Source organism: Ceratotherium simum, chromosome 6 (genome assembly GCF_057802395.1).
Source record: "Ceratotherium simum simum isolate JZ-2026a chromosome 6, ASM5780239v1, whole genome shotgun sequence".
Classification (NCBI taxonomy): domain Eukaryota; kingdom Metazoa; phylum Chordata; class Mammalia; order Perissodactyla; family Rhinocerotidae; genus Ceratotherium; species Ceratotherium simum.
The window spans coordinates 10,692,331-10,717,294 of NC_141905.1; the positions used below are offsets into that span (position 1 = coordinate 10,692,331).

The 24,964-nt window shown below is 40.9% G+C and overlaps 1 protein-coding gene across 4 annotated transcripts; it reads right to left on the reverse strand.

Annotated features, from left to right (window-relative positions):
* Nucleotides 1-212: 212 nt before the first annotated feature.
* Nucleotides 213-19,406, reverse strand: ZNF239 (zinc finger protein 239). 4 transcript variants are annotated; one of them, XM_087431877.1, is made up of 6 exons: nt 19,345-19,406; nt 18,430-18,470; nt 12,597-12,669; nt 10,449-10,571; nt 9,978-10,154; nt 213-2,057 (listed from the first exon to the last, which is right to left on the reverse strand). In XM_087431877.1, exon 6 carries the CDS (start codon nt 1,753-1,755, stop codon nt 577-579), a length of 1,179 nt encoding a protein of 392 aa, XP_087288003.1. In that variant the 5' UTR covers nt 1,756-2,057; nt 9,978-10,154; nt 10,449-10,571; nt 12,597-12,669; nt 18,430-18,470; nt 19,345-19,406; the 3' UTR covers nt 213-576. The 4 variants fall into 4 exon arrangements, 3 of the variants coding, with proteins under 3 accessions (XP_087288003.1, XP_087288002.1, XP_087288004.1); XM_087431876.1 differs by lacking the exon at nt 9,978-10,154; XR_015552433.1 differs by lacking the exon at nt 213-2,057 and having other exon boundaries at nt 9,777-10,154.
* Between the last annotated feature and the right edge of the window lie 5,558 nt (nt 19,407-24,964).

Genomic DNA, 24,964 nt, shown 5'->3' on the forward strand with positions numbered 1-24,964 from the left:
AGTGTATGGGGTGTAATACATGAGTAGCTCTTCTCCACCTTCTTGTTGTATGGCCACAGACTTTTGTACAGTTTTGCAATAAACACAATAGATTTCCATGCCTATTGTAACTCCAACCACCTCCTCAGCCTAAAACTAACATATTGTACAATTGTAGTTTAGACAGGGTTACTCAGGGCTGGAAAGAAATATGAAAAACACAAGGCACATAATTTGAAGAGAAACCAGAGCTCCAATTTCTAAGAGATTGTGAACAAAGGGAAACATGTTCTGCTTGGACAAATATAAAGTTCTTGCAGTTATGAATGCTGGGTAGGATATGTAGTTCTAATAACATCGGCTGAACTGCAAAGTATAGATGTTTTCATTCCATCCATCTGAGGAACCAGAACAATCAATTCATGTTATAGCATAACAAAGTGCTTGGTACTTAAATATTTGAAATGAATGAATGATTTTCAGTGAGGGAACATATCCGAATAACTCTCCCTTTCTTTCACAGAATATAAAGGTAAGAGTGATGTTAAAAATATTTAACAGTCTTTAGAGTATGAGCACTGAGACTGAAGACCTTCTTTAACAGGGATCTTTCCTGTGAACCCGCTGGTGGATCTGGAGGTTGGAGCTCTGGCTGAAGCCCTTCCCACACTTGCTGCACTCATAGGGCTTCTCTCCAGTGTGCACTCTCTGGTGGATGAGTAGTTTGGAGCTCTGGCTAAATCCCTTCCCACACTTGCCGCAGTGATAGGGCTTCTCTCCAGTGTGGACTCTGAGATGGATGCGGAGATCTGAGCTCTGGCTGAAGCCCTTCCCACACTCATAGCACTGGTAGGGCTTCTCCCCTGTGTGTATGCACCGGTGAATGTGAAGGTTTGAACTCTGACTGAAGCCCTTCCCGCACTCTCCACATTTGTAGGGCCTCTCTCCCGTGTGGACTCGCTGGTGGATGTGCAGGTTAGAGCGCTGACTGAAGCTCATACCACACTCCCCACACTCATAGGGCTTCTCACCAGTGTGTACTCGCTGGTGGATGTGCAGTTTGGAGCTCTGACTAAAGCCTTTCCCACACTTGTCACATTTATAAGGTTTCTCGCCTGTGTGCACTGCGTGATGAATGAGCAGACTTGAACTCCTTGTGAAGCCCTTCCCACACTTGTCGCATTTGTAAGGTTTCTCATCCATGTGGACTGCTTGATGGATGAGGAGACTTGAGCTCCTGGTGAAGCCCTTCCCACATTGCTCACATTTGTAGGGCTTTTCTCCTGTGTGGGCTCTCTGATGAAGTAGGAGTGCTGAGCTCTCACTGAAGTCCTCACCACACCGACTACATCTATATCGTTTCTCTGCAGTGTGGATTTTCTCACGTGGATGGCCATCTGAGCTGGTGTTCAGTATTTTCCCACAGTGATAACGGTTACAGGGTTTCTCTTCTGTATGAGCTCTCTGATGACTATGACTGGCCACCTGTGATTTCCAACCACAACTGTCTTTGTGGTTACAGTCTAGGGGATCCAAGTATTCTTTCAGCTGACCATTCTGGCAGATTGCCTCACCACTGAACAATGGCGAGACCAGTTCTGTTACATCAGACACAAATTTAATTTGAAGGTTCTCTGAACAATGGTCCCTGGGAGGACTTTTCTCCCCTATCACTTTTCTCTCAGTGCTTTCTTCAGTTACAAATAGACTTTTGCTTTCCTGAGGATCCTGGGGCTCATTCTTACAGAACATCACTGAGGAGTCCTGCATGGTCATTTGGCCTGGAACTTTCAAAGACAAATATTCTTCACTTTCTATGTTTTTGAAATTATCACTTTGAAGAGTTACCACACTGCTCTTGTTTCTGGAAATATTAGAAGATGCCGACTTTTGACATGGGGAAAGATCTAGTTCAGGGTTCCCGTACACTTCCCCTTGAAGAGTCACAATATAATCCTCTCTCCCAGTTATTGTACTGGCTATCTCTTCCAAAATTAGTCAGCAGGAAAGCTCTTCATGTAACAGATCCCTAAGTCCTTTCTCTTGAAGATTCTCCAGAGAATTTTCATTCAGGTCTCCTAGGGAACAAAGACAATTCAGTGATAAGAACAAACAAAGGGTAGATGTCAAGATTTCAGAACTCGAGTGCCTAAGGCCTGAAGAATTAGTAACTAGGGAAAAGTTCAGGCTTGTCCTTACAGAGTCACATCCTTTGGGTTAATGTCAGAAAGAGAGAAGGTTTGACTACACAAGACAGAAATCTTTTCTCTGTTTTTAAGCATAGCCAATGAAAGTATTCCTCCCCTAACCCTGCAGAAGGCTATGAATCTCACATCCTTGTCACAAATAACACTTTGTTTCACTTTACTTCATTTTATTTTATTAAATTTGCATTTAATTGGTAATCCACTTTAATAGGTGCTAGGGATACAAGGAAGAAAATAAAAATCCTTTTGCTTAACAAGCTAGAGCCTACTGGGAAGAAAGAGAAGTGTATCAACAATGATGATACCATGTAAGTGCTACAGTAGATGCATGCACAACCAGTCCCGGCAGCACACAGGAAGGGCATTTGACTCAAACCTTGGGGTCTGGGGGAAGATTTCTGGGAGAAAATGTAAGGAAAAAAAAAAAAAGTGAAATGTAGAGAGAAAATATGACATGCTCAGTTCAACTGTAAGCAGCTTTTTGTGAAGGATATAAAACAGGTACCGGTGGTAAAGAGTGTGCCCTGGAGAGGAAGCAGGAGCCAGAACAAAGGGCTTGGTGTGTACTACTAAGGATCTAGGGATAAAATGCTCAGGGATTTAAGGCTATTGAAGGATTTCAATTGAGAGTGAAATGACTGACTTCATGATTATGACCACCACCAGAAGTGAGCAAGACTTTAGGTAGAGGAACAACTGTGGTAGCAAATGAGAAGAAAAGTGATAAGGATGATGGTTATGGAGAGAATGGGAGAGACATTCTAAATCATGTGACGACTAACTAAGCTCAGAAAGGAAAGAAGGCATCAAGCATGATCCCCAAGTTCCCTGCATGAGTGACTACATATGGAGGTGCTGCATAATAAGATAGGGAATGCAAGAGGAAAAGGCTGGTGCAGGGAAGGAGGACAGATGACGAACTCAAAATCTATCTTTTTTAATTCGTGGTGCTGGTGGAACATTCTTGCACTGTTCAGTAAGCAGTGGATATATCTGGAACTCCTGAGAGAACTGTGCTAGGAATACAGATTTTAGACTTAATAGTATATATGCAGGTCAAAACAATTAGAGTGAATATGACAGTGAAATGACTAAAAAGAAATCTAGAATAGTCTTGGAAAAAAAGAAAGGTTGCTAAAAATGTTGAGGAACTCCTAGATGATAAAGAGCAGATGGATTATGACTGATGGAGAAACTAGAAAAAAATGCACACCTCAAATCATGTACAGGAGAAGACTTCTGAAAGAGTAAGAGATCTTCTCAAAAAGTCCTAGAAATTCAAATTCCAACTCAGAATCAACAATTATAAAGTAAGAGAGGTTTATCCTGGAAATCCAGGTTTATTAATTCACGTTAGGCATTTCAAATGGCTGGACTAGTTGTTGCCATTAGCAGCACCACTCTCGCAACCACCTTCTTCCCCACAAAAACTGAAATATTGGGTGGCTAACAGAAGTGGCCCCATACAAAGCCTCAAGAACAAAATAACTGATCTGCTAAAGCAAGAAAGACTCCTAATAGTATTAGTTGGGTTGAAGAGAGAAGCAGAAGTTGAGGTAATGATGAGCCTGATATAATGACAGTGTTGATTAAGGTAGAAAAAGAAGCAATTGACTCCACATGTGCCCAGGAGAAAGCCTCAAGGTAACCCCTGAAGTGGGATTTCTGACAAGATATCCCAGAGCTGGAGATCAAAGCAGGGCATGCCCCAGATAACTTACTGGCCTGAAGTGGCAACCCCAAAAAAGGGGGTCTACACCACCCACCATCTGGATTCTTATTCTATCCATCCCAAGTCCAGTCATTAGAGGCATCCCCTATAGGCAGAACACGCATGCACCAAAGAGGGTGGAGCATCAGCTGAGGATGTACACTCCAGTATTGTACTGTGAACATAGACTTTTGGGAAAAAATGAGAATAAAAAAATATAAGCAGACCAAAAAAAAAAGTAGAAAACATCAACAAAGTGGCACAAACTCAAGTGAACAGAGGAAACAGAATTTAAAAGGTACATAAGTAAAATCCCAGAGAAATCTGAGAGGATATCACATCTAGAAAAACAACACAATATAATAATAAAATATGGACAAGTTGTTATGAAAAATAATCGGAATTATTCTAAATTAACAAAGAGATTGAAAAAGATGATAATCATAATAATTAAGACCTACCGTGCCCATTTGAAGCACTCAGGCACTCGCAAAATCTTATATGAGAGGAACTATTAGGACACCCATTCTACACATGAGGAAACCAGGGTGGAAAAGGTTAAGTAACTTAGCTCATAGGTTAAACTAAAAGGTTAGGTCTTTAGTAATTTTTACTTAGTAATATTTTAATATTTATTATTAATAAATGTATAGCAAAATTTTTTAAATTACTTTTTTTCTATTATTTCTTTGATCACTTCTTTCCCTTCATTCTATCTCCACTATATTCAGAGGACTCCTGCAAGATGGGCTTTTATTTTTATCTTTCCATCTGTCTATTGTATGTGAAACCTCAGGACTTCAAGAAAAAAAAATCCCAGAAAATGCTAAAAGCATCCAGACAGAAAAACAAGGTTATGTACAAACAGAATTATAGTAACACTGAACTACTAATCAGCAGTACTGGATACCTGAAGATAATTAAGCAAATCTTCTAGTTTTGGAGGAAAAGTGATTGTGAAAGTAGTATTCTCTTCTATACCTAGCCAATCAACCATTTTGGTAGGAGGAATAAATACACACCTTTTCACACAAGAAAGGATTTAAACAATTACTGAAACAATTACTCAGAAATATACTGTAGCAAAATTTTTTTAAATTACTTTAAGAAAAAGATGATATGTGATACAAGAAACAGCAGTGAGCTGAGAAATCATTAAGACAGACAAGTAAGTCGACTCAATTGTTGATACATAAAAGAAAACAATAATAATTAACCAAATTAAACAAAACTCTATAAAATAGTATGGAATGAAAATCTCCCCAAATAAAATATATTTAAAAAAGCAAGTATTAGCTTTAGGAAAGAAAACAAAAAAAGGAACTGTAATCTATACTAGTATACTATTTGACTCTGTGGGAACAAGAATTATGAAGTCAAAGCAATGTAAGCATGAATCACTGATGTGACTCTGACATAAATTCTTGAAAGGATGGGCATGTTGGGGGAAGTAATATAAAACAGCTAAATCCTCATCTATGATATAACAAAGTCAATAGAAAATATCAAATATTGATAAATTGAAAAATAGCAATATATCATAATAAATGCAAATTAGAACCATACTGAGGTACCATTTGCCACCCGCTACACTGGCAAAAACCCAAAGCCTGAAGATCACACTGCTTGTGAAAGTAAATTGGCATCACCCCCTAAGAAGGATATTTTGACAATTACGTATCAAAATCACAAATGTATGCACTCAGCATTCCAGCTTGGGGGTTTTGTTCCTCAGATTTCCAGGCATAGCTGTGAAATGATATTTGCACGAGATTTATTCACCACAGTTTGTGATAGCAAACGACTAGAACCTGGGTAGAGTGGAATTACGGACATGAAAGAAAGTTCTCACTGTGCACCTTTTTGTTTGTTTTTATTTTTGCAATATAACTTTAATAATTTTAAAACATTTAGTACATTTGGGAATCTTACTTTTCTTTGCTACTCATGCATAATTTATTTTCCACCTTTCTCCTCATTGTACATTTTTTTCAGCTTTATTTAGGTATAATTGACAAGTAACACTGTGTACCTTTTTATGCTTTTTTAAACTATGACTGAATGCATTTATTCTTTTTAAAAAAGAAAATAAGTAGCTGCATATACGTATTATTTGGAAATATGATGGCAAATACAATAAGGAACAGATGAACGGCCTGAAACTGAGTGCCTTTGAGAAGCTGCGCTGTTGGCACGAGGAGCAGCAGAGCAGGGAGACTCATTTTTGTTATAAGCCTTTTGATACAATTTGCTTTATCTAGGTGAATGTATTACTTTGTTTACAAAGTTGAAAAGTAATGACAAAAATAAAAAGGAAAAAATGATAAAAGAAAAACAGTGCAGTTTGGAGCAGTTAAATCACAAGGTGGGCCAAAATGATTAAAGGGTCAAAGGACACTAATTCACCATCCTTGCTGTATAATACTTGGGAATGGCAGCAGAAATGACATGTCTATGAAGACCAGTGAGGCAGGAATTGTATTAACGGCAAGTTTTATTAGTAATGAAACTTTGTGATATTATTTAAAAAAATATTTAAAGTACTATGAAGAATGAGTATGTAATATTAGAAGAAAATGCTGACATAATGAGAAAAGAGGTCCTTATACAGGAAGTTAATACGACATAACAAAGATCCCTATGACATATTGCATAAAACAGCCAGTTGAAAAATATATACAGCATAATCTCATAAAATTTTAACACATATATCTGTAATATACACACATACGTATAGAGTGCAGAGAAAAGACAGGATATACAATTATTAGTGACTTCATTTCATATTATACTAATGTGCTCTTTGACTCTGAGATTTTTATATCTTACTTCCATAAAAAAAAAATGTTGGACAACTATGTTTAGTTTTAAATCAATTAAAAAGGAAAACCTAGAGCAGAGCTTGAAAGTAGAAGCACATATCCTATCTCATTTTTGCCCCTCTGCATAAAGCAGTCCCAGTGATACTGGGTAAATCAGATCCTACCACTCTGTTGCTCCATTGGCTTCCCACTGAACTTAGCATGAATCTACACTTTTTACCAGGGCCTCCAATGCCACGAATGAGCCAGGCCCTGCCCACCCCTTCTTCCCAGGTGCTCCCTGTCTTCTAGCCACACTCCTCCTTCCAGGTCTTTGGGTCTTCCCTTACACTATTCTCTCTGCCTGGAGTCCTCCCCCAACCAGTCACCTCTTTAATGCCTACTAATCCTTTATATCTCAGTTTGAAAGTCGCTTCAGAGGCCTTCCCTGAAACTCTCAACAACACATACATCACCCTTGTCCCCTCCCATGCCTTCATTCTCTCAGAGCACACTGTTCTATCCTTCATAGGACTTAGCAATTTATAGTAATATATCGTGTTTACTTAATGTCTCTTTCACAAGACTGTAAGAAATATTTCTTCTCTGTTAAAACTCCAAAGCAGTCAATTTTTTTCCCGTTTTTTTTTTTTTATTGTGAAATTTTTGTTGTACATTATTGTTTATCAGTCACCATATAAGTGCATCCCTCCACCCCTTGTGCCCACCCCCCACTCCCTTAGCCCCTGGTAACAAAGCAATTTTTTTTGTGTGTGTGTGAGGAGATCAGCCGTGTGCTAACATCTGCCAATCCTCCTCTTTTTTTGCTGAGGAAGACTGGCCCTGGGCTAACATCCGTGCCCATCTTCCTCCACTTTATATGGGACGCTGCCACAGCATGGCTTGCCAAGCAGTGCGTCGGCGTGCGCCCAGGATCCAAACCAGCGAGCCCTGGGCCGCCACAGGGAGCACGTGCACTTAACGGCTTGTGCCACCGGGCCGGCCCCCAAAGCAGTCAATTTTTAAATCTTGACTATGTATACAGAACACTGGAAGTATTAGATACATTGCTTTCCCTCCAGAAACCTGGCTGGAAACAAAGAAAATAAATCAGACTTGCAGATTCAATAGTTAAAATAAAAGCATGCAATAGAATGTATAATCAGGTCTAAGACTGTGAGATATAAATTGAAAGTTCTGAGAAGAACGGGGTCAAGTGGAAGAGGTGGTCAAAGGTTTCACACAGGTAATGGACTTTGAATAAAACCTTAAAGGACAAAATTCATCAGGAACCAGGGCATAGTAATCAAAGGTTCCAGAGCAAGGAAGCATGGAGGACCTTGGGAAAACAGGCTTAGCTGAAAAGGAGAGTAAACTTGAGGCAGCAAAGAACAATCCTCCATAGGCGAGAGCGGGGCACGAAGGGCCTCAAAAGCCAGGCGGGAGTTCAGGCTCTACACCAGCAACTAAAGGTAATTCTAGGCTTTTATCCAAAGAGTGACATGGTAAATGACAGGTCTAGGGAGACAAGTCTCCCTGCAACATCTAACTTGAGCCTGAAGAATGATGTCAACAATCTGGCAGATTGTTACCAAAATTCAAGCATTAAGTGGGGCCATTTTAGGGTGATATCTGTGGGACTTGAGTGTTAATAAATTTAAAAGAACTTAAAGTCAAAAAAGAATTGGTGAGAGAATTGGAGATATTGAGGATGGGGAGGGAGAAACTTAATGGCCTATTTCTAAACTAGGGGACTGGAAGAATGTTAATACTGACAGAAGTGGGAATATGAGAAGGGAAGTTAAAAAGGAAAAGAATTTTGAAAATTCTCAATACACTGAATTTGAAGTGACACTGGATATTCAAGTGTAGATATCCCATAGCCAAGAAAATACATGGGAAGAGTGTTTAATACAAGGATAGGAAATAAAGACATTAGGGTTATGGAAACAGAAAGGATAGTTAAGGCCATATAAATGTATGATAGCTCTTGGGGGGAGGCAGACAAATGTACATACCCAGCATGCATTCTCAACAGGGCAGTACTGCCCCCAAGGGGGTGAGAATTGGTTCTTAGTGGGCAGTGGTGATAATAAGAAAAAGACTGAGAAACTGATAGACAGTGATCAAAGAGCAGGGCCTTTTGGGATTTCCAAAGTTAGAGGAAAGACAGAGAAATATGCAGAGAAAAGGAATACAAGGCCGGAGGAATCAGGAAAACTATGATTTCATTCAAGTCAAAAAATTTTAAGATTACGGTGAACACTATCAAAACCATCCAAAAAATTAGTAGTAGTAAATACTCTGAAAGAAAAATTAAAAAAGGAAAAGCCCTGAAAGGGACAAAAGTTTAACAGTAACCTCCAAGTGAGGAAATCTGGTACAAAGATAGAGCACAGTCACTGGGTTTCCATAAAGAAAATGGAAACGCATGACTCTCACCACCTGCGGAGACCACTTCATCCTGGGGCTCTCCCCTCACTCCCCAGGTTTAACTGAGAGTAATGGTTCGAGAGCCACAGTTACTAAGGGAAGAGAACCATGTGGGCTGAGGCAGGAAAAACCCTGAAAGCCCCAAAGGAGAGGATACTTCTTTACAACTGTTTTTATAGAATGTCCGATTTTACCACAAAATGGCACTTTCCCATGGTTCAACCTGGTAGGTAGACATGCATCTTCCCATCTAATTAAAAATTCTTTATCAGCATATTTTTAATGGCCACGTATTTTTCCCTTATATGATCTACCATAATTTGTATAACCAATCCTCTCTGATACATTTGGTGAATAACTTTTCACTATTTCAAATAATTCTATAACGATTCATCTCTGTTCACAATTTTTGGTTAGAGTTACTGATTATTTCCTTAGTCTAGATACCTAAAAATGAATTATTACATCGAAAATGTTTAAGGCTCTTTGATTCAACAAGTCAAAATGTTTTTGAGAAAAACTACATCAATTACACCCCCATCTATCGCTAGCAAATGAGGCTTTGTCTTACCAAAGCACTGTCTTATCTTCAGGGGAGATGGATGAATCCCTGAATGTGTAAGAAAAGAAGCACGGGAGACTAGATATTGCAGGACAGGGGGATGTTTAATGAAAACAAAGTCTAAAGAAAGATGGTACAAGACCAACGTGGGGAAAGTGTGGGAAAAGATAGAGTACAGATAAGAAGGTCAAGTGAACGGGAAAGACCACAGCCTTCTGAACAGGTAGAAGGGGGAGCGAGTGAGTAGATAAAGGTAGATCAGTATGTGGAAGCTGAGGCCTCACTTTCTCCACAAACCAGAGAACTTCAAAGACAACTCCGAGCACATTGACAAAGGAACTCCTCTCTCACGGATTAGCCTGGCTTGCAATTTGCCATGATGCTTAGCTGATTCCTTTGGAGTTCATTCTCCATTATATAATGATCTTCAACTTCACCTTCCTCCAACTGAGAGGTCATATCTGGGAAACACAGAGATTGGGTGACTGTGCAGAAAGCAAAATCAGTCCCAAACCCTGGCTTATTAGGGATGGACCAGGTATGGTTTCTGAAACAACTCAGTAAAGCTACCATTCTCCACTTCTCACCAAATAAAGTTCTTTAGTGCTTAGAATAATCAGCAACATCCTTTTGTGCCGAAAGGAATTACGAAACTCTGATTCTCCTGAACGACAATTCCTGGGGCCCCAGCACTATTTAAAATGGAAGAAACAAAGACTCCCATGGGCAGTGTCCTGGCTCATGTTCTTACCCACCTAGACCAAGTGGCTGTAGTTCTCCAGCATCACAGCTCTGTGCAGCTTCCTCTGAGTAGGGTGCAAGCAACCCCACTGTTCCTCAGTGCAGTCCACAGAGACATCCTTGAATGTTACTGGTTCCTAAAACAGTAAGCACATTCCTGCTTAACCAACAACCATCTGCACAAATGCCCCACAAGGAAGGTGAGTTTGGTAGCACTGGAAAAGGTGAGAAGGGTACAGAAGTGTGCAGTTCAGGGATCTGAGTGATCTAAGTCAAGTTTTGTTGGAAAATCTTTCCTTTCTCATCTACTTTGCTACTTCCATCCAAGTCCTTCCCCTCTTGCTCACAACTCACCCAAGCTCAAGCTATCCAACTGCTGAATCTTTCCTTGTCACTGTCATCTCCTGGTGATTGCTGAGTTGTCCTTTTCCTCTCATTCCCCCTATTAACCTGAGAACCTCAACACTCCTGAGAACAATTTACCCAACACTCGACCCTCACGTTTCTTAATCTCTTTAGTGCTGATGATCTCTGCCTCATTTCATCAAACTCAATAACCACAATCAGGGCCATTTCACTATTTGGACCACTCTGCTTTTGAAATATTAATCTCTTAACGTCCTACACCCTAAAAATATCTTCCTCTTCTTTCTGCTCTTCCTCTGCCATCACACCTGCCTTGTCAGGATCACCATCCTTTAACCCCTCCTCTTGTTCTCCTCTCAGCCAAAGCACCCTTCTGATCTCAAGTTTTTCCCTAGTCGTATCAATCATATGTCCTTTCTTCTTCTAAACTAAGTAGTCGAACATTCCTGGAAAAAATAAAATAGCATATAGACACACAACCATAAAATACTCTCCTTAGGTATTCCCAATCCAGCCCCTTTGGCTTAAAATACCACTGACTGCCAAATACTTACCACCAGCCCTAACTTTTCCCCTCAACTCCAGGCTCCAACTTTCCACCTAACATCTACACTTGCATGTCTAAAAGGCACTTACAACTTAACAGGCCCCAAGAGAACTTTTGTTCCGAACAATCTTCATCAATATCTGCTCTTTCCTAGTCGTCCCCATTTTAGTAAATAGCCACGTGACCCACCCGATTGCTCAAGCCAAAATCCTAGAAGTCACTTTCTCTTCTCTCTTCCTCACATTTTATCTATCACCAAGTCTTTTCAACTCTACCTCTAAAACATACCCGAATCCACCACTTCTCGCCATCTTGCACTATTATCGTCACGAGGCACAGCTGTCATTAACTCTGACCTGCACCAACCTCCTATTTTGTCTGCTACCACTCCTGCTCCCCCAACACAGTGAGTTTTCCACAGAGCAGCCAGAGTGATCTTTTAAAACACACACTGCATCAGGAATGAAACCGTCCAAAGGCTTTTCAGTGGACATTGAGTAAAATCCAGACTCTTCATCCTGGTCGACAAGGCTTTACAGACTGGGGTCCTGTCAATTCTCCAACCTCAGCCTGAGTGACTCCTCCCTTATGTGTCACACTTGGCCCCAGTGACCTTGCAGGTCTCTGAACACATCAAATGCACCCCAACTTAGGGCCTTTGCACTGGCTGTCCCTCTGCCCACAATGTCCTTTTTCCAATCTTCACACGCCTGGTTTCTTATCATTCAGATCTTAGGTGTACTGCCACCTCCTCAGAGTAGCATTTCCTTGACCGTCTAATCCACAGTAGCACCCAGTGACTATCACTTCTCTGTGTTTCAATTTCTTTATACTACTTATGCCTTATGTCATTTTCTAATTTATTCATTTGCTTTCTTATTTACAGTCTGTCTTTCCCCACTAAGATATAGGTTCCCTAAGAACAGAGTGGCTGTCTGATTTGTTCACAGCTGCATCCCCAAGACCTCAAGCAGGGCCTGGCACATAAAAGGAGTCCAAATATTTATTTAGTTAACTTCACAGTGAGTCTGGTTCCCTCTAAGGTTCTGTCAATAGAGAAGCACTTCTCAAATTGCCTCTGGTGAAGAACCAGTTTCTTTTAAAAAAGTTCTAATATGGCACAGACTGATACTTTTGTTAAATACAATAAAAAAGAATTACTAGAAAATAAAAACCAAGACATATAAAATACTAACACCAATTTTTTAAATTATTAGATTCAATAGACATAAAAGTTTTAAACACTCACTCTCAATTTCCTTATGTCTTTGCAGACTGGTAACAAGCAGTTTGTGGGCTGGCACCAGTCTACAGGCCACACGCTGAAAAGCAGAGAATAGAATATACATAAAACAACTGAGAGCCAAGTGAAGCCCAAAAGAGCAGCTCAACTCTGTCCAGGGAAGGACCCAGTAACCTTCAGAAGTGCAGACAACTTAGGCCTGAGGCTGAAGGGGCACTACCCCCTCCCTCCTCAGGAAACAGGACCACCAGGCTGCCCCCAGGAGTGATACAACCATCCTACTAGTCACCAGTGGAGAAGGTAACAATGAGGGAAAGTGCCAGTTTCCTCCCAAGCCCTCCTTTCACAGTCACGGGTCTCTACTGTGTCTGAGGAAGAGGGAGGAGATTGGGCTGGAGAAGCCTGCAAGTCCCTGCACAGGTGGAACGAAGAAGTCGAAGTGAGGGTTGCTGCCTTACAGCACCACAAACACACTCGTTAGTAAAACAGGGCCCGGTGAATATAGGCAGTTGGATTAGCCACTCCTCTCACCCACACTTTTTCTTTACCTCAGGAGAAAAAGACTTCTTTTTTTTTTTTAATTTCTTGTTTATTGCAGTAACATTGGTTTATAACATTGTAAAAATTTCAGGTGTACATCATTATACTTCTATTTCCGCATAGATTACATCATGTTCACCACCAAAATACTAATTACAACCCATCACCACACACATGTACCGAATTATCCCTTTCACCCTCCTCCCTCCCCACTTCCCCTCTGGTAACCACCAATCCAATCTCTGTCCCTATGTGTTTGTTTATTGTTGTTATTATCTACTACTTAATGAAGGAAATCATAAGGTATTTGACCTTCTCCCTCTGACTTATTTCACTTTGCATTATACCCTCAATGTCCATCCATGTTGTCACAAATGGCTGGATTTCATCGTTTCTTATGGCTGAGTAGTATTCCATTGTGTATATATACCACATCTTCTTTATCCATTTGTCCCTTGATGGGCACTTAGGTTGCTTCCAAGTCTTGGCTATTGTGAATAACGCTGCAATGAACACAGGGGTGCATGTACCTTTACAAATTGGTGTTTTCAAGTTCTTTGGATAAATACCCAACAGTGGAATAGCTGGATCATATGGTAGTTCTATCCTTGATTTTTTGAGGACTCTCCATACTGTTTTCCATAGTGGCTGCACCAGTTTGCACTCCCACTAGCAGTGTATGAGAGTTCCCTTCTCTCCACATCCTCTCCAACACATGTTGTTTCCTGTCTTGTTAATTATAGCCATTCTGACGGGCGTGAGGTGATATCTCATTGTAGTTTTGATTTGCATTTCCCTGATAGTGATTTTGAACATCTTTTCATGTGTCTGTTGGCCATCTGTATATCTTCTTTGGAGAAATGTCTGTTCAGGTCTTTTGCCCATTTTTTAATTGGGTTGGTAGTTTTTTTGTTGTTGAGATGCATGAGTTCTTTATATATTTTGGAGATTAAGCCCTTATCAGATGTATGGTTTGCAAATATCTTCTCCCAATTGTTAGGTTGTGAAAAAGACTTCTTTCTGTCCAAGGCTAACCTCCCCTATGCATTCAGGAGAGAAGCCCTTCCTCCCTTCTGAGATTCAAGTCCATCAGTTATCTTTTTTCCCTTTTATTTTTAATCCGTTTTCCACCCAGTCATCTGGATTGTCTAAGACTCCTTCATTACCTCAACAACATTCAAACCACTTCAGATCTTGTCAATTCTATCTCCTAGATCTCCCTCCAATGTATTACCTCTTCTTTATTCCCACTGCCACTGTCCTAGGTGAGGCCCTCATTTCTTACCTAGATCACAAGAACTCCTTATCAAATCTTCAAAACACAAATGTCATCTTTCAATCCATAGATTGGACAGTCAGAGTTATTAATTTGTTAAGATCCCAGAGATAAAGTGGTGGGGAGAATTCTATACTGAGAATGGAAAGGATATGTTGATGGACTACCAACTTTGTGGTAGGCTGAAAATTCCAAGATGAGAAATGCTATGACAGTGGACCAAATGAAAGGAATCAGTGTGACAAGGGAAAGGAAAAAGAGAAAGAAAATAGTGGTTTTGTGAAAGCAGGACAAAGTTGGAATGAAAGCATCTGAATAATGAACAGTCTCCCCTGGTGTCAGCGGAGCTAACGAGTCACCTCAAGGCAGAACTCATGCTTATTGTGGGAAAGAGAACTGAGTATCCTGAAGGCCAACCAAAGTGGAAGGTTACAGGACCAGTAGTTTCCTGTTCCCACCCAACAAATGTCAAACTCCTCAAATCTACATACACATGTGGCTTTCCACTTCCTCTCCAGAGCCCACCCCTGCTAGATCCAACAATTTTCTCAGGAAGCAGTAATGCAGAAGGCCGGAGGTGGACAGGAGCTGTGGTCACACTGGATTACCTGCAGTCATCCAAATGGCATGTTCTAATCTAGAACAGCCCTTTACACATTGCTTCTGCCCTGACTTATACTTCTCCCATCCATTTTGGAACTCCTTTCAGTTTTAGGACAACTAATAACCTTTCTGAAGCATGAGGATAAGTTAAATGCCTCCTCCTCCAAGATCTCATCATATTTTCCACATATCTCTACTATAGCTATTAAATCTGTCTCTCAAATTGGCTATAAGATTCCAAAGGATAGGGGCCATGCGTAACTAATCTTTAAATCCCCAGCAACTAGCACAACTGACTCAGAATCTAAATGATAAATATTTATAAATTCACATTCAACTTAAACAATGAAATTATACAAGTAAAAGAGAAACTTGAGGTCATCAAACTCAGCACTCTAATCTTACAGATGAGAAAACCAAGGTTCATAATGGTGAAGGGACTGACCCAAAGTCACAGAGGGAGAGAGGGGTTAAACTGGTATTCCTTCCTTTCAGCAGACTCAAGGGCAATGTCTGGTACATAGAAAACACTCAGTAAGTATTGGTGGAATGAAATCTTTTCTTTAAATTCAAAACGTTATTAACATATGCCAGAATCTCAAAATTTCACAATACTAGCAATCCCCAACTACATCAATAAAAAATAATCTTCATCAGGGACCAGATAGAAGGAAGGAAAATATAAAGAGCACAGGGTCTTACTCATTTTAATCTCCCTTGAAGTCCTCAATTACTTTTCAAGGCACAGAGATGGCATGCTCTCAGTACCTTGAGGCAGCTTACTGTCCTCTAAACAAACTGATTTTTATAAGAGCTCATGGTCTCTTCCCATACATGTGAAGACTGTATTCGCCAAGCAAAAAGATCGTCTTGCTACCTCACACCCATCAGAATGGCTATAATTAATAAGACAAAAAATAACAAACGTTGGAGAGGATGTGGAGAAAAGGGAATCCTCATACACTGCTGGTGGGAATGCCAACTGGTGCAGCCACTATGGAAAATGGTATGGAGATTTCTCAAAAAATTAAAAATAGAAATACCATAGGACCCAGCTATGCCACTGCTGGGTATTTATCCAAAGAACATGAAATCAACAATTCAAAGAGATTTATCCACCCTATGTTCATCGCAGCATTATTCACAATAGCCAAGACATGGAAGCAGCCCAAGTGCCCATCAATGGATGAATGGATAAAGAAGATGTGGTATATATATAAAATGGAATACCACTGAGCCATAAAAAAGACAGAGTCATCCCATTTGCAACAACACGGAGGGACCTTGAGGGTATTATGCTAAGTGAAATAAGCCAGACAGAGAAAGACAAACACCGAATAATTTCACTCATATGTGGAAGATAAACACATGGATAAAGAGAACAGATTAGTGGTTACCAGAGTGGGGGAGGGCAAAAGGGGTAAAGGGCACATATGTATGGTGACGGATAAAAACTAGACTAGTGGTGGTGAACACGATGCAATCTATACAGAAACTGATATATAATAATGTACACCTGAAATTACATAATGTTATAAGCCAATATGACCTCAAGAAAATAATTAAAAAAAAAAAGATGGTCTTGCTGGTGGTGTTAAGAACCAATTATTTTTTCCTTAAAATCCAGCCTGATATTTTATTCAAATAACTTCTGGTGTGATGACCTGTTTAGCTATGGAGAAGGAACAGCATGGAGTTAGAAAACACGGGGTTTACTTCTGACTCTGCTGCTCTCTGCAATAAAAGACATGGTGCTTCCCTTCAGCACCCTCAGAACTAGAGCTCTGCTCTGTAAAAGACCAGAGCCGAGGCAGAGGGGGCTGGCTGACCTCTTCCATTTCACACATTCTACGATTCTCAGTGCCAATCTTGAGGTAACTTTCTAGAAATGCTTTTATGGAGACAAATGGGAAATTGGTCTTTAACAAAGTGCTACCTGGTAATTTAACAGTTTACTGTACCAATTAAGTAGATATGTTGATAAAGGGAACAAAGCAACCAGAGCATAAAAGATGCACGACCCATCTTACCTACCTAGTGATGCTCACATCGGTATGCAGAGAAATATTTCCCAATAAATGCAACAAATCTTTGGATACACAAAGATCAACGGATAAAAAAGGAGTGAAATTCTCATTTTAGTAGGTCTGGGGGTGGTGGTGCCTAGGAACCTTATTCTTAAAAAACACCACGGGTAATTCTGATGCACAGCCTGGTTGAGGAACATTTCTGGGAGTGATTTGGTAACTACTGTGCTGCTATTTAACAAATTTTCTCATGTCTTTCTCTCTTTCATGTTTAATAAATGATTATCGTTAATGTGCATTTTTTTTTTGTATATGTAATCTGCTCATGAAGAAAAGCACCATGGTTTACAGTAGTCCCCCTTATCCACGGTTTTGCTTCTGTGGTTTCACTTACCCACAGTCAACCGTGGCCTGAAAATATTAAATGGAAAATTCAGAAATTAACAATTCATAAGTTTTAAATTGCGTGCTGTTCTAAGCGGCATGATGAAATCTTTCACCTTCCTGCTCCATCCTGCCAGGGATGTGAAACATCTCTTCGTCCAGCGTATCCACACTGCACATGCTACCCACTACCTGCCCATTAGTCACTTAGTCGCCTTCTTGGTTATCAGATGGACTGTCAAGTTATTACAGTGCTTGTGCTCAAGTAACCCTTATTTTACTTAACAGTGGCTCCAACGCGCAAGAGTAGGGATGCTGGCAATTCAGATATGCCAAAGAGAAGTTAATGTTAACCTTTTACTGTGCCTAATTTATAAATTAAACCTTATCATAGGTATGTATGTATAGGAAAAATCATAGTATATATAGGGTTCGGTACTATCCAAGGTTTCAGGCATCTGCTGGGGGTCTTGGAATGTATCCCCCATGGATAAGGCAGGACTATTGTAATTCTATTTGTTTTCCTGAGACCGCTTAGCACTGCACTGAGCACGTTATCACTTTGAATGACTTTTTAGTGTGAGTGAAATGTCTGGCAGGAAAAGGCAGGCTTTCAGGGAGAGGACCAGGCAGACGCTGTATTGAGTCTTTCAATAAAAGAGCATAGCGCAGTGCTCTGGGGAGTGGGCCAAGTTCATGGAGGCAGGGTGGTTCAGTGAAAACTGATGTGGAATTTAAAGTCAGGAGACAGCTGTGCAGATTCTGGCGACATCATCTGATAGTAATATGCCTCAGTATATAAATGTTCCCACACCCATATTTATAAAATACTGTAGGTCTCACACTGAAGTCTGACAATAAAGAGAAAAACAACACACAAAACAAAGACAGGACATGACACTAGATAGGCACTCAATTAATGCTGATGTCCTTCCTTTGTCCCAAGAAAGAAAGGCTATCTCCATTCTCAGAGAGACGGCATTTTCGGGGAGAAGAAACCCCAACTCACCTGGAACTCGGTCATTTCCTCCTCTCAGGAAGGACAGAGTCCTGGAAAGGTAGAGTTAGGGAGAGAGAAAGAGCCATGAAAATCAAGTCCACCATGCAGGACACACACTAGCCAGTCCAGCAAGGCTGTGGGAAAAAAGTTCCTCAGCTCCTGCTCCTAACCACTTCTCAGTCAGCCCGTCACCAGCCTTCTCCAGAGATGCCATTCTTGTCTCCCTCACCTCTCTCCACAGGGCTTAGGATCAAGCCGGCCAAGCCTTCCCCCAGAAACCCCACCAAACCCAGGAGGGCAAGTAAACTCTGCAGCCCCCAGCAGCTCTAAGATGTGTCCATTTCCTCAGGCTTTCCCATTTCTGCCCTAAAGTTCTAGTCGGAGCAGTAGGAGCTCTCCCGTCGGATGTGTCGCATCTCCGGATGGATTCTGACTGCCCGAGATGCCTTCCCCACCTGACTCGTTTCTGGAATGCAGAGGCTCAGATGCAGCCTCCGTTTAGCGAGGACAGGGCTGTGGGGGCAGAAACCTCGGCTCCCTCACAGGAGCCCCTCTCGGTCACCTAACATCCACTCAAAACCTCCTTGAGTAAGGCCAGTCACTGGCGCGGAAAAGGCCGTGTGGCAACGACGAAGCCCCCAGGCCGCCCAAGGCCGGAGCTCAGCCAGGCGCGAGGAGGGCCCCTCCGGGCGGGGGCCGGCTCAGCGGTCTGGGCCGCCTCGTCTCAGGTGACCGCAGCCCGGTCTGGGGTACGCAGCGGCGGCCGCGGGGCCCGGACACACGTGCAGCCCCGGACTGCACCTTCGCCAGGTCGCGCGCCCTCCCACGGCCGCCCCGCCAGGCTTCCAGCGCCTCCCCCGCGGCGCTTCCATATCGCAACCGCCGGACGCCTCCCTGCCGGCGCTGGCGCCCCATGCCTCTCACCTCCCACGTGGGAACAGACACCTGGGAGCGCAGGATTCCGTATACTGTCCCGCGCCCGCCGGCGCCTAGGACCCGGAACTACACCTCCCAGAAAGCCGCGGGCGGGCCACGCCCACTTCCGGCGTCCTCTTCTGACGCTGGTCACCGCCTTCGCGAGGCGCTGCACCGAGGGCTGGTTCCCGTGTACGGGGTTCGTTTTCATGGTAGTTTGTCAGCGGCTAGTTCATTCAAGTTATCCCCTCGGTTATTTATTACAAACGCGGAAGAATTATTTTAGGAATATCTATTAAAGTGTTTTCGTTTTGTTCAAGTGCTACTGGGGAAAAAGAAGGTAAATATCACCCGTAATTTCGCCTTTACTTTTAAAAATATTCTAAAACGAATATGTGCCGCTCGGCTTCTCCATCTCACCTCCGAAGTTCCTTTATTTAGCCAGCATTATTTGAGGGCCTATTATGTTCCAGGAACTGTTCAAGACGCTTAAACAAAAATCATCGTGTATGTTAATTTCTAGTGGGGTAAACAAGCAATACCTAATTAATGATAAATGATCTAGTGTGTTATAAGGTGATATGAATTATTAAAAAAGTAGACCCGAGTCGGGGGATTGAGGGGCGCTAGTGTGTGTGTGTGTGTGAGGGGGTTGTGGGTTGGGGGCGTACTTCTCAATTTTAAATATGAGATATTGGAGCAAAGACTGAGGTCATGGGGGGAATTAGTTATGCGACACTCAGCAGTCAGAACTGTCTCCTGAGCGTACACAGACAACTATTTATACATACAGCTATACTTTTTAAACAAAAATGGGGTCATGCCATATATATGGGCCTACAGTTTGCTTTTTAAAATTTGATAATACTGTGTATCATAAATTTACCAAAGAAACAAACCTCGTCCCCGAGACCCTTTTAGTTGTTAATAATGCTTTCAAGGGAGTGGCGCTAAAACCCTCCCAGGCTCTGTCTCCATTACCTTCACCCCTCACTGAGTGACACAGGGCCACTCATTTGGTCCCTCCCTAGTACCTTCCCTTCAGATTTATTCTGGAGGTCAAAGAGCTGTTGCTTAGACCCCTCCTCTCTGTCTTTCCTCTTCCTTTGGTGTATTAGTTTCTAACTGCTGCTGTAACAAATTGCCAGAAACTTAGTGATGTACAACAAACAGAAATTTATTCTCTTATGGTTCTGGAGGTCAGAAGTCTGAAATCAGTTTCACTCAGCTAAACTCAAGGTGTCAACACAGCTGGTTCCTTCTGGAGGCTCCAGAGGAGGATCTGTTTCCTGGCCTTTTTCAGTGTCTAGTGAAGGACTATATTCCTTGGCTTGTGGCCTCTTTCTCCATCTTCAAAGCGCATGACTCCAATCTCTGCTTCCGTCATCACATTACCTTCTCTGGCACTGACTCCTCCTGTGTCCTTCTTATTAGGACTGATGTAATTACATCAGATCCACCTGGATAATCCAGGACAATCTTTCACATCATGATCTTTAATTTAATCACATTTGCAAAGTCCCTTATGCCATATAAGGTAACTTATGCCTTATGCCATGTAAGTCACAGCTTCTGGGGATTAGGACATGGACACATTTGGGGGCCTACCATGTGGGGAGAGGCTCCTCCTCAGAGCTGCTCTCCTACCTTTTCTCTGGGGAACATGAAATGTCTCCCTAGGACCTTACTCCTCTCCTCAATCTTCCCTGATCCATTGATTCTATCACCTTTGCCCTGACTCTCACCCCCTGTTGTTCTCACTTCCTTTCTCACCCAATTGAGAAGCCATAGCCCATCATTGTAATCAGTCATTTGCATATAGTCAGCTCTCTTGCCCCTATCTCACTTGGTTTTATTCTCCAGATAAAACACCAAACCTGGTTGAATACAATTCCCTGCCTATTTCATGCCTGTGCCTGTGTAGCAGATGTGGCCTGAAAAAAATACATGGCCCTGATGATTGTTCTCACTTTCCATTTATGACCACTAAGGTCAGTGTGCCCTTAATGCTGCCCAGCGATCCCAGCACATTTTCTTAGTCCATCCATTCTCCTAAATGACTATTTCACAGCTTCTTTTCTCAAGCCTCCAATAAGTCCTCCCATGTCACTCACAGCTGATGACTTTGCTTTCTATGAGAAAAGAGAACTTCTGTACCTTCTCACAAGCACATCTGCTACCTCTCTGTATTGGAACCTGTATGCTCTACTTTCCATTCTGAATGAACAGCCCCAGTTCCTATTTAAGAAAACTCTCCATTTGCACCCTGGATCTTATCCCCTTTCTCACACATGGGGGCATTCCCCTCTCTCTTCTGTATTGTCAGTTTTTCATTCTGTACTGAATTATCAACATACTAGTGCATATGCTCTTAAAAATACTAGTGAATAATATCTCCTATAAAATACCCATTTGTCCCCCACCCCAATTCTCTCCAGCTGCTATCCATTCTATGCTTCACTTGACTGAAAAAACTCCTAAAAAATTGTCTTTAGGAGATGTTTCCAATTCCGTTTCTCCCATATTCTCTTGAACCCACTTAAATTAGGTATTTTCCCCTACCAATCCAATGGAAAAGTCACCATTAAATTTCAACAACCTAGGTTCAAAATATATAAATCAGAAACTTTTAGACAGGAGAAATTGACAATTACTATCGTAGTGAGGTATTTTGACATACCTCTCATAGAAAAAATCAAGTCAACAAAAATCTGCTTGGGATATAGAAAATCAGAAAAATACAGTTAGCAAGCTTGATTTAATAGTTAGATATAGAATAGTAGACCCCCAAATCAGAAAATAAGCATTTTTTAAAAACGTGAAATAGTCACAAAAATTGATCCCATTAAAAATGATAAAGAAAATGTCAACAAGTTTTGAGGAGTTGATATTAAATATCAACTTTCACTTATCAATGTGGACTTCAGACGGACCCTCTGTCTAGATGCTAGCCCATAAATCTGCTGCCCACTGGGTTTCTAACATCACCTATAAAAGTGCTGAACTTTTTTTCTGTGCATCCCAGAGGTTCTCAAATATTACTTAAATAGCAAAAGCTAGTCTCAGATCCTGTGAAGGAAGTGGCAGCCTTTTGAGAAAGGCCTACAGTTGGAGCCAATGCTGTTTGGAGTATTTAAACCATATAATGTGCTTTCAGATAAAAACCAGTTAGAGCATTTAAATGTGTCATTTGTGGCTCCAATTCCCACTTTCCAAGAACCTAAGACTGTATGTCATCTGGGTTATTTTGCCTCATAATGTGCAAATCAACCCAAGGATCTTGTCTTTCCAACACCATTACCATTTTATAGATGTAGAAAGCTAAGACAAAATGAAATTTTCCTGAAGTCACTCAACTTGTTATTGGCAAACTTTTGTAAGGCCAAAACATTGCCTCTTGTCAGGACAGTGCTTTTTTACCTAAATATCCACCCCCGAGGTAGAGTTAGGGTAGACGGGACCATCCAGAGGTCTAGCTTAAAGTTCCTGGGAGGGAGATAGGGTCAGATAATAAACAAAAGGACAGACCTGGGACTCGTATCCTGGCTAACAGGGCAATGGCTTTTCTCAGATTCTGCTTGTTGCTATGAAAACAGCTGATTGCTTGGAACAGGAAAAGGTCCACTTGGAAGAACATGTTCTTCATCTAGTGAGGAAAAAGAAAGACAAGAATGGCAGGCAGCCCAGATACCAGTGAAAAATCTTGGTTCTGTCTGTGTCTTTTAACAAATTAAGCACAATAATTAGCATATATGTGTCAAACACTGTATCTTTATCTCATGTAATCTTTCCATACACCCTAATGAGGTAGGTAGTGTGACCCATTTTACAGCTTTACATTTTAAAAGCTTTAAGAAGCATAGTGTCTCATAATAAGGGGCAGAGGATGGATTCAAACCTAGTTTTGTTTTTTAGAATCCAAAGCACAAAGTTCTTCACAGTTGACTCCTTTTATTATTACCCTGCTTTTTAAAAATCATTCTCCCCTCCAAGACTTGGTTTTGTCATTTATAAAAGGGAGCCAGTAACCATAGCCCCTTTCGTTGAGACCCACAGGAAGGCAACGGAGGTTAGAATGTTTTAGGAACTTTCCAGGGCTCTGTAGGGTTGAGGGTAATTATCACTGAAATGTGATGCTTTGTACTTAGAAAATGTCAGGAGATGTTTGTAGGGATCAGTTGAGGGGCCTCAGCAGGGGTTAGTATGGGGAAAAAGACATTCACATTGTATTCTGCAATTTAGAATCCCTAGAGAATGATCACATTTTCTCACTTTATACAGGGGGTGGTGGGACTTTGGGATGTACTGAATGGCATTCTGCTGACAGTGATCAACCTGCCCACAAACCTATACTCCATATTCATTCATACAAACTATATATATACATGCAGTCTGTACCCGTTACAGTATGTTCCCACATAGCCGTAGTTGTTCATAGCATGTGTTCATGCTCTCACCCACTATTGCTTGTAGATTGCATTATTATTCCCCATTTTTTTTGGTTCATATATATTTAAAACAATTATAGATTCATAGTAATTTGGAAAAAATGTACAGGGAGGTCTCTGTACCCTTCACCCAGTTTCTCCCAGTGGTAATATCTTGCATAACTAAATTTTGTAATTTTCAGGATATAGATCCTGTACATGTTTTGTTAAGTTTATATCTAAGTATTTAATTTTCTTTGGAAAGATCATAAATGATGTGTTTTTAATTTCAGTTTTCACGTTTGTTGTTTAGTATATAGCAAATTAATTGGTTTTTGTGTGTTGGTCTTGGATCCTGTGACTTGCTGAACTCAGTGGTTATAGGAGCGTTTTTTTTACAGCTTCTTTGACATTTTCGACATAGTCAACTATGTCAGCTACAAATAGAGACAGTTTTCCTTCTTTCTTTCCAATCTGTATCCCCTTTATGTTTTTTCTTACCTACTGCAATAGCTAGAGCTTCCAGCACTATGTTGAATAAGAGATGTGAGAGCAGACGTGCTAGTTTGTTACCGATCTTAAGGAGACAGCGTTCAATCTTTAAGTGTGATGTTATTTTAGGTCTTTATCAATTTGAGGAAGTTCTTTTTGTTCATGGTTGGCTGAGTATTGTTATCATGAATAGTTGTTTGGTTTGTCAAATGCTTTTTCTATATCAATTGATCTTAATATTTTTCTTCTTTAGTCTGTTGATATGGTAGACTATACTAATAGGTTTTCAAATATTGAACCAGTCTTCCATATGTGGAAAAAAATCCCACTTGGTCATGGTGTATAATCCTTTTTATACTTTGCTGGATTTAATTTGATATTTTGATGAGGATTTTTGCATCTAAGTTCAGGAGAGATATTGGTCTGTATTTTTTAAATTATTTTGATACTGTCTTTGATTTTGGTATTAGGTTAATACTAGTCTCATAAAATGAGTTGGGAAGTGTTTCCTCTTCTTTTATTTTTTGTAAGAGATTGTGTAAAATTTATGTTAATTCTTTAAATGTTTGGTAGAATTCTCCAGTGAAACAAACTGAGCCTGGAGATTTCTTTTCATTTTAAATTACAAATTCAATTTTTTTTAATGGTTATATGACCATTCAGATTATCTATTTTGTTTTGGTTTGTTTTTGGTCTTTGTGGTTTTCAAG

What these genes read in the sequence shown, in the direction of transcription:
- ZNF239 (XM_087431876.1), bottom strand. Translation starts at nt 1,755, where the DNA reads ATGACCATGCAGGACTCCTCAGTGATGTTCTGTAAGAATGAGCCCCAG.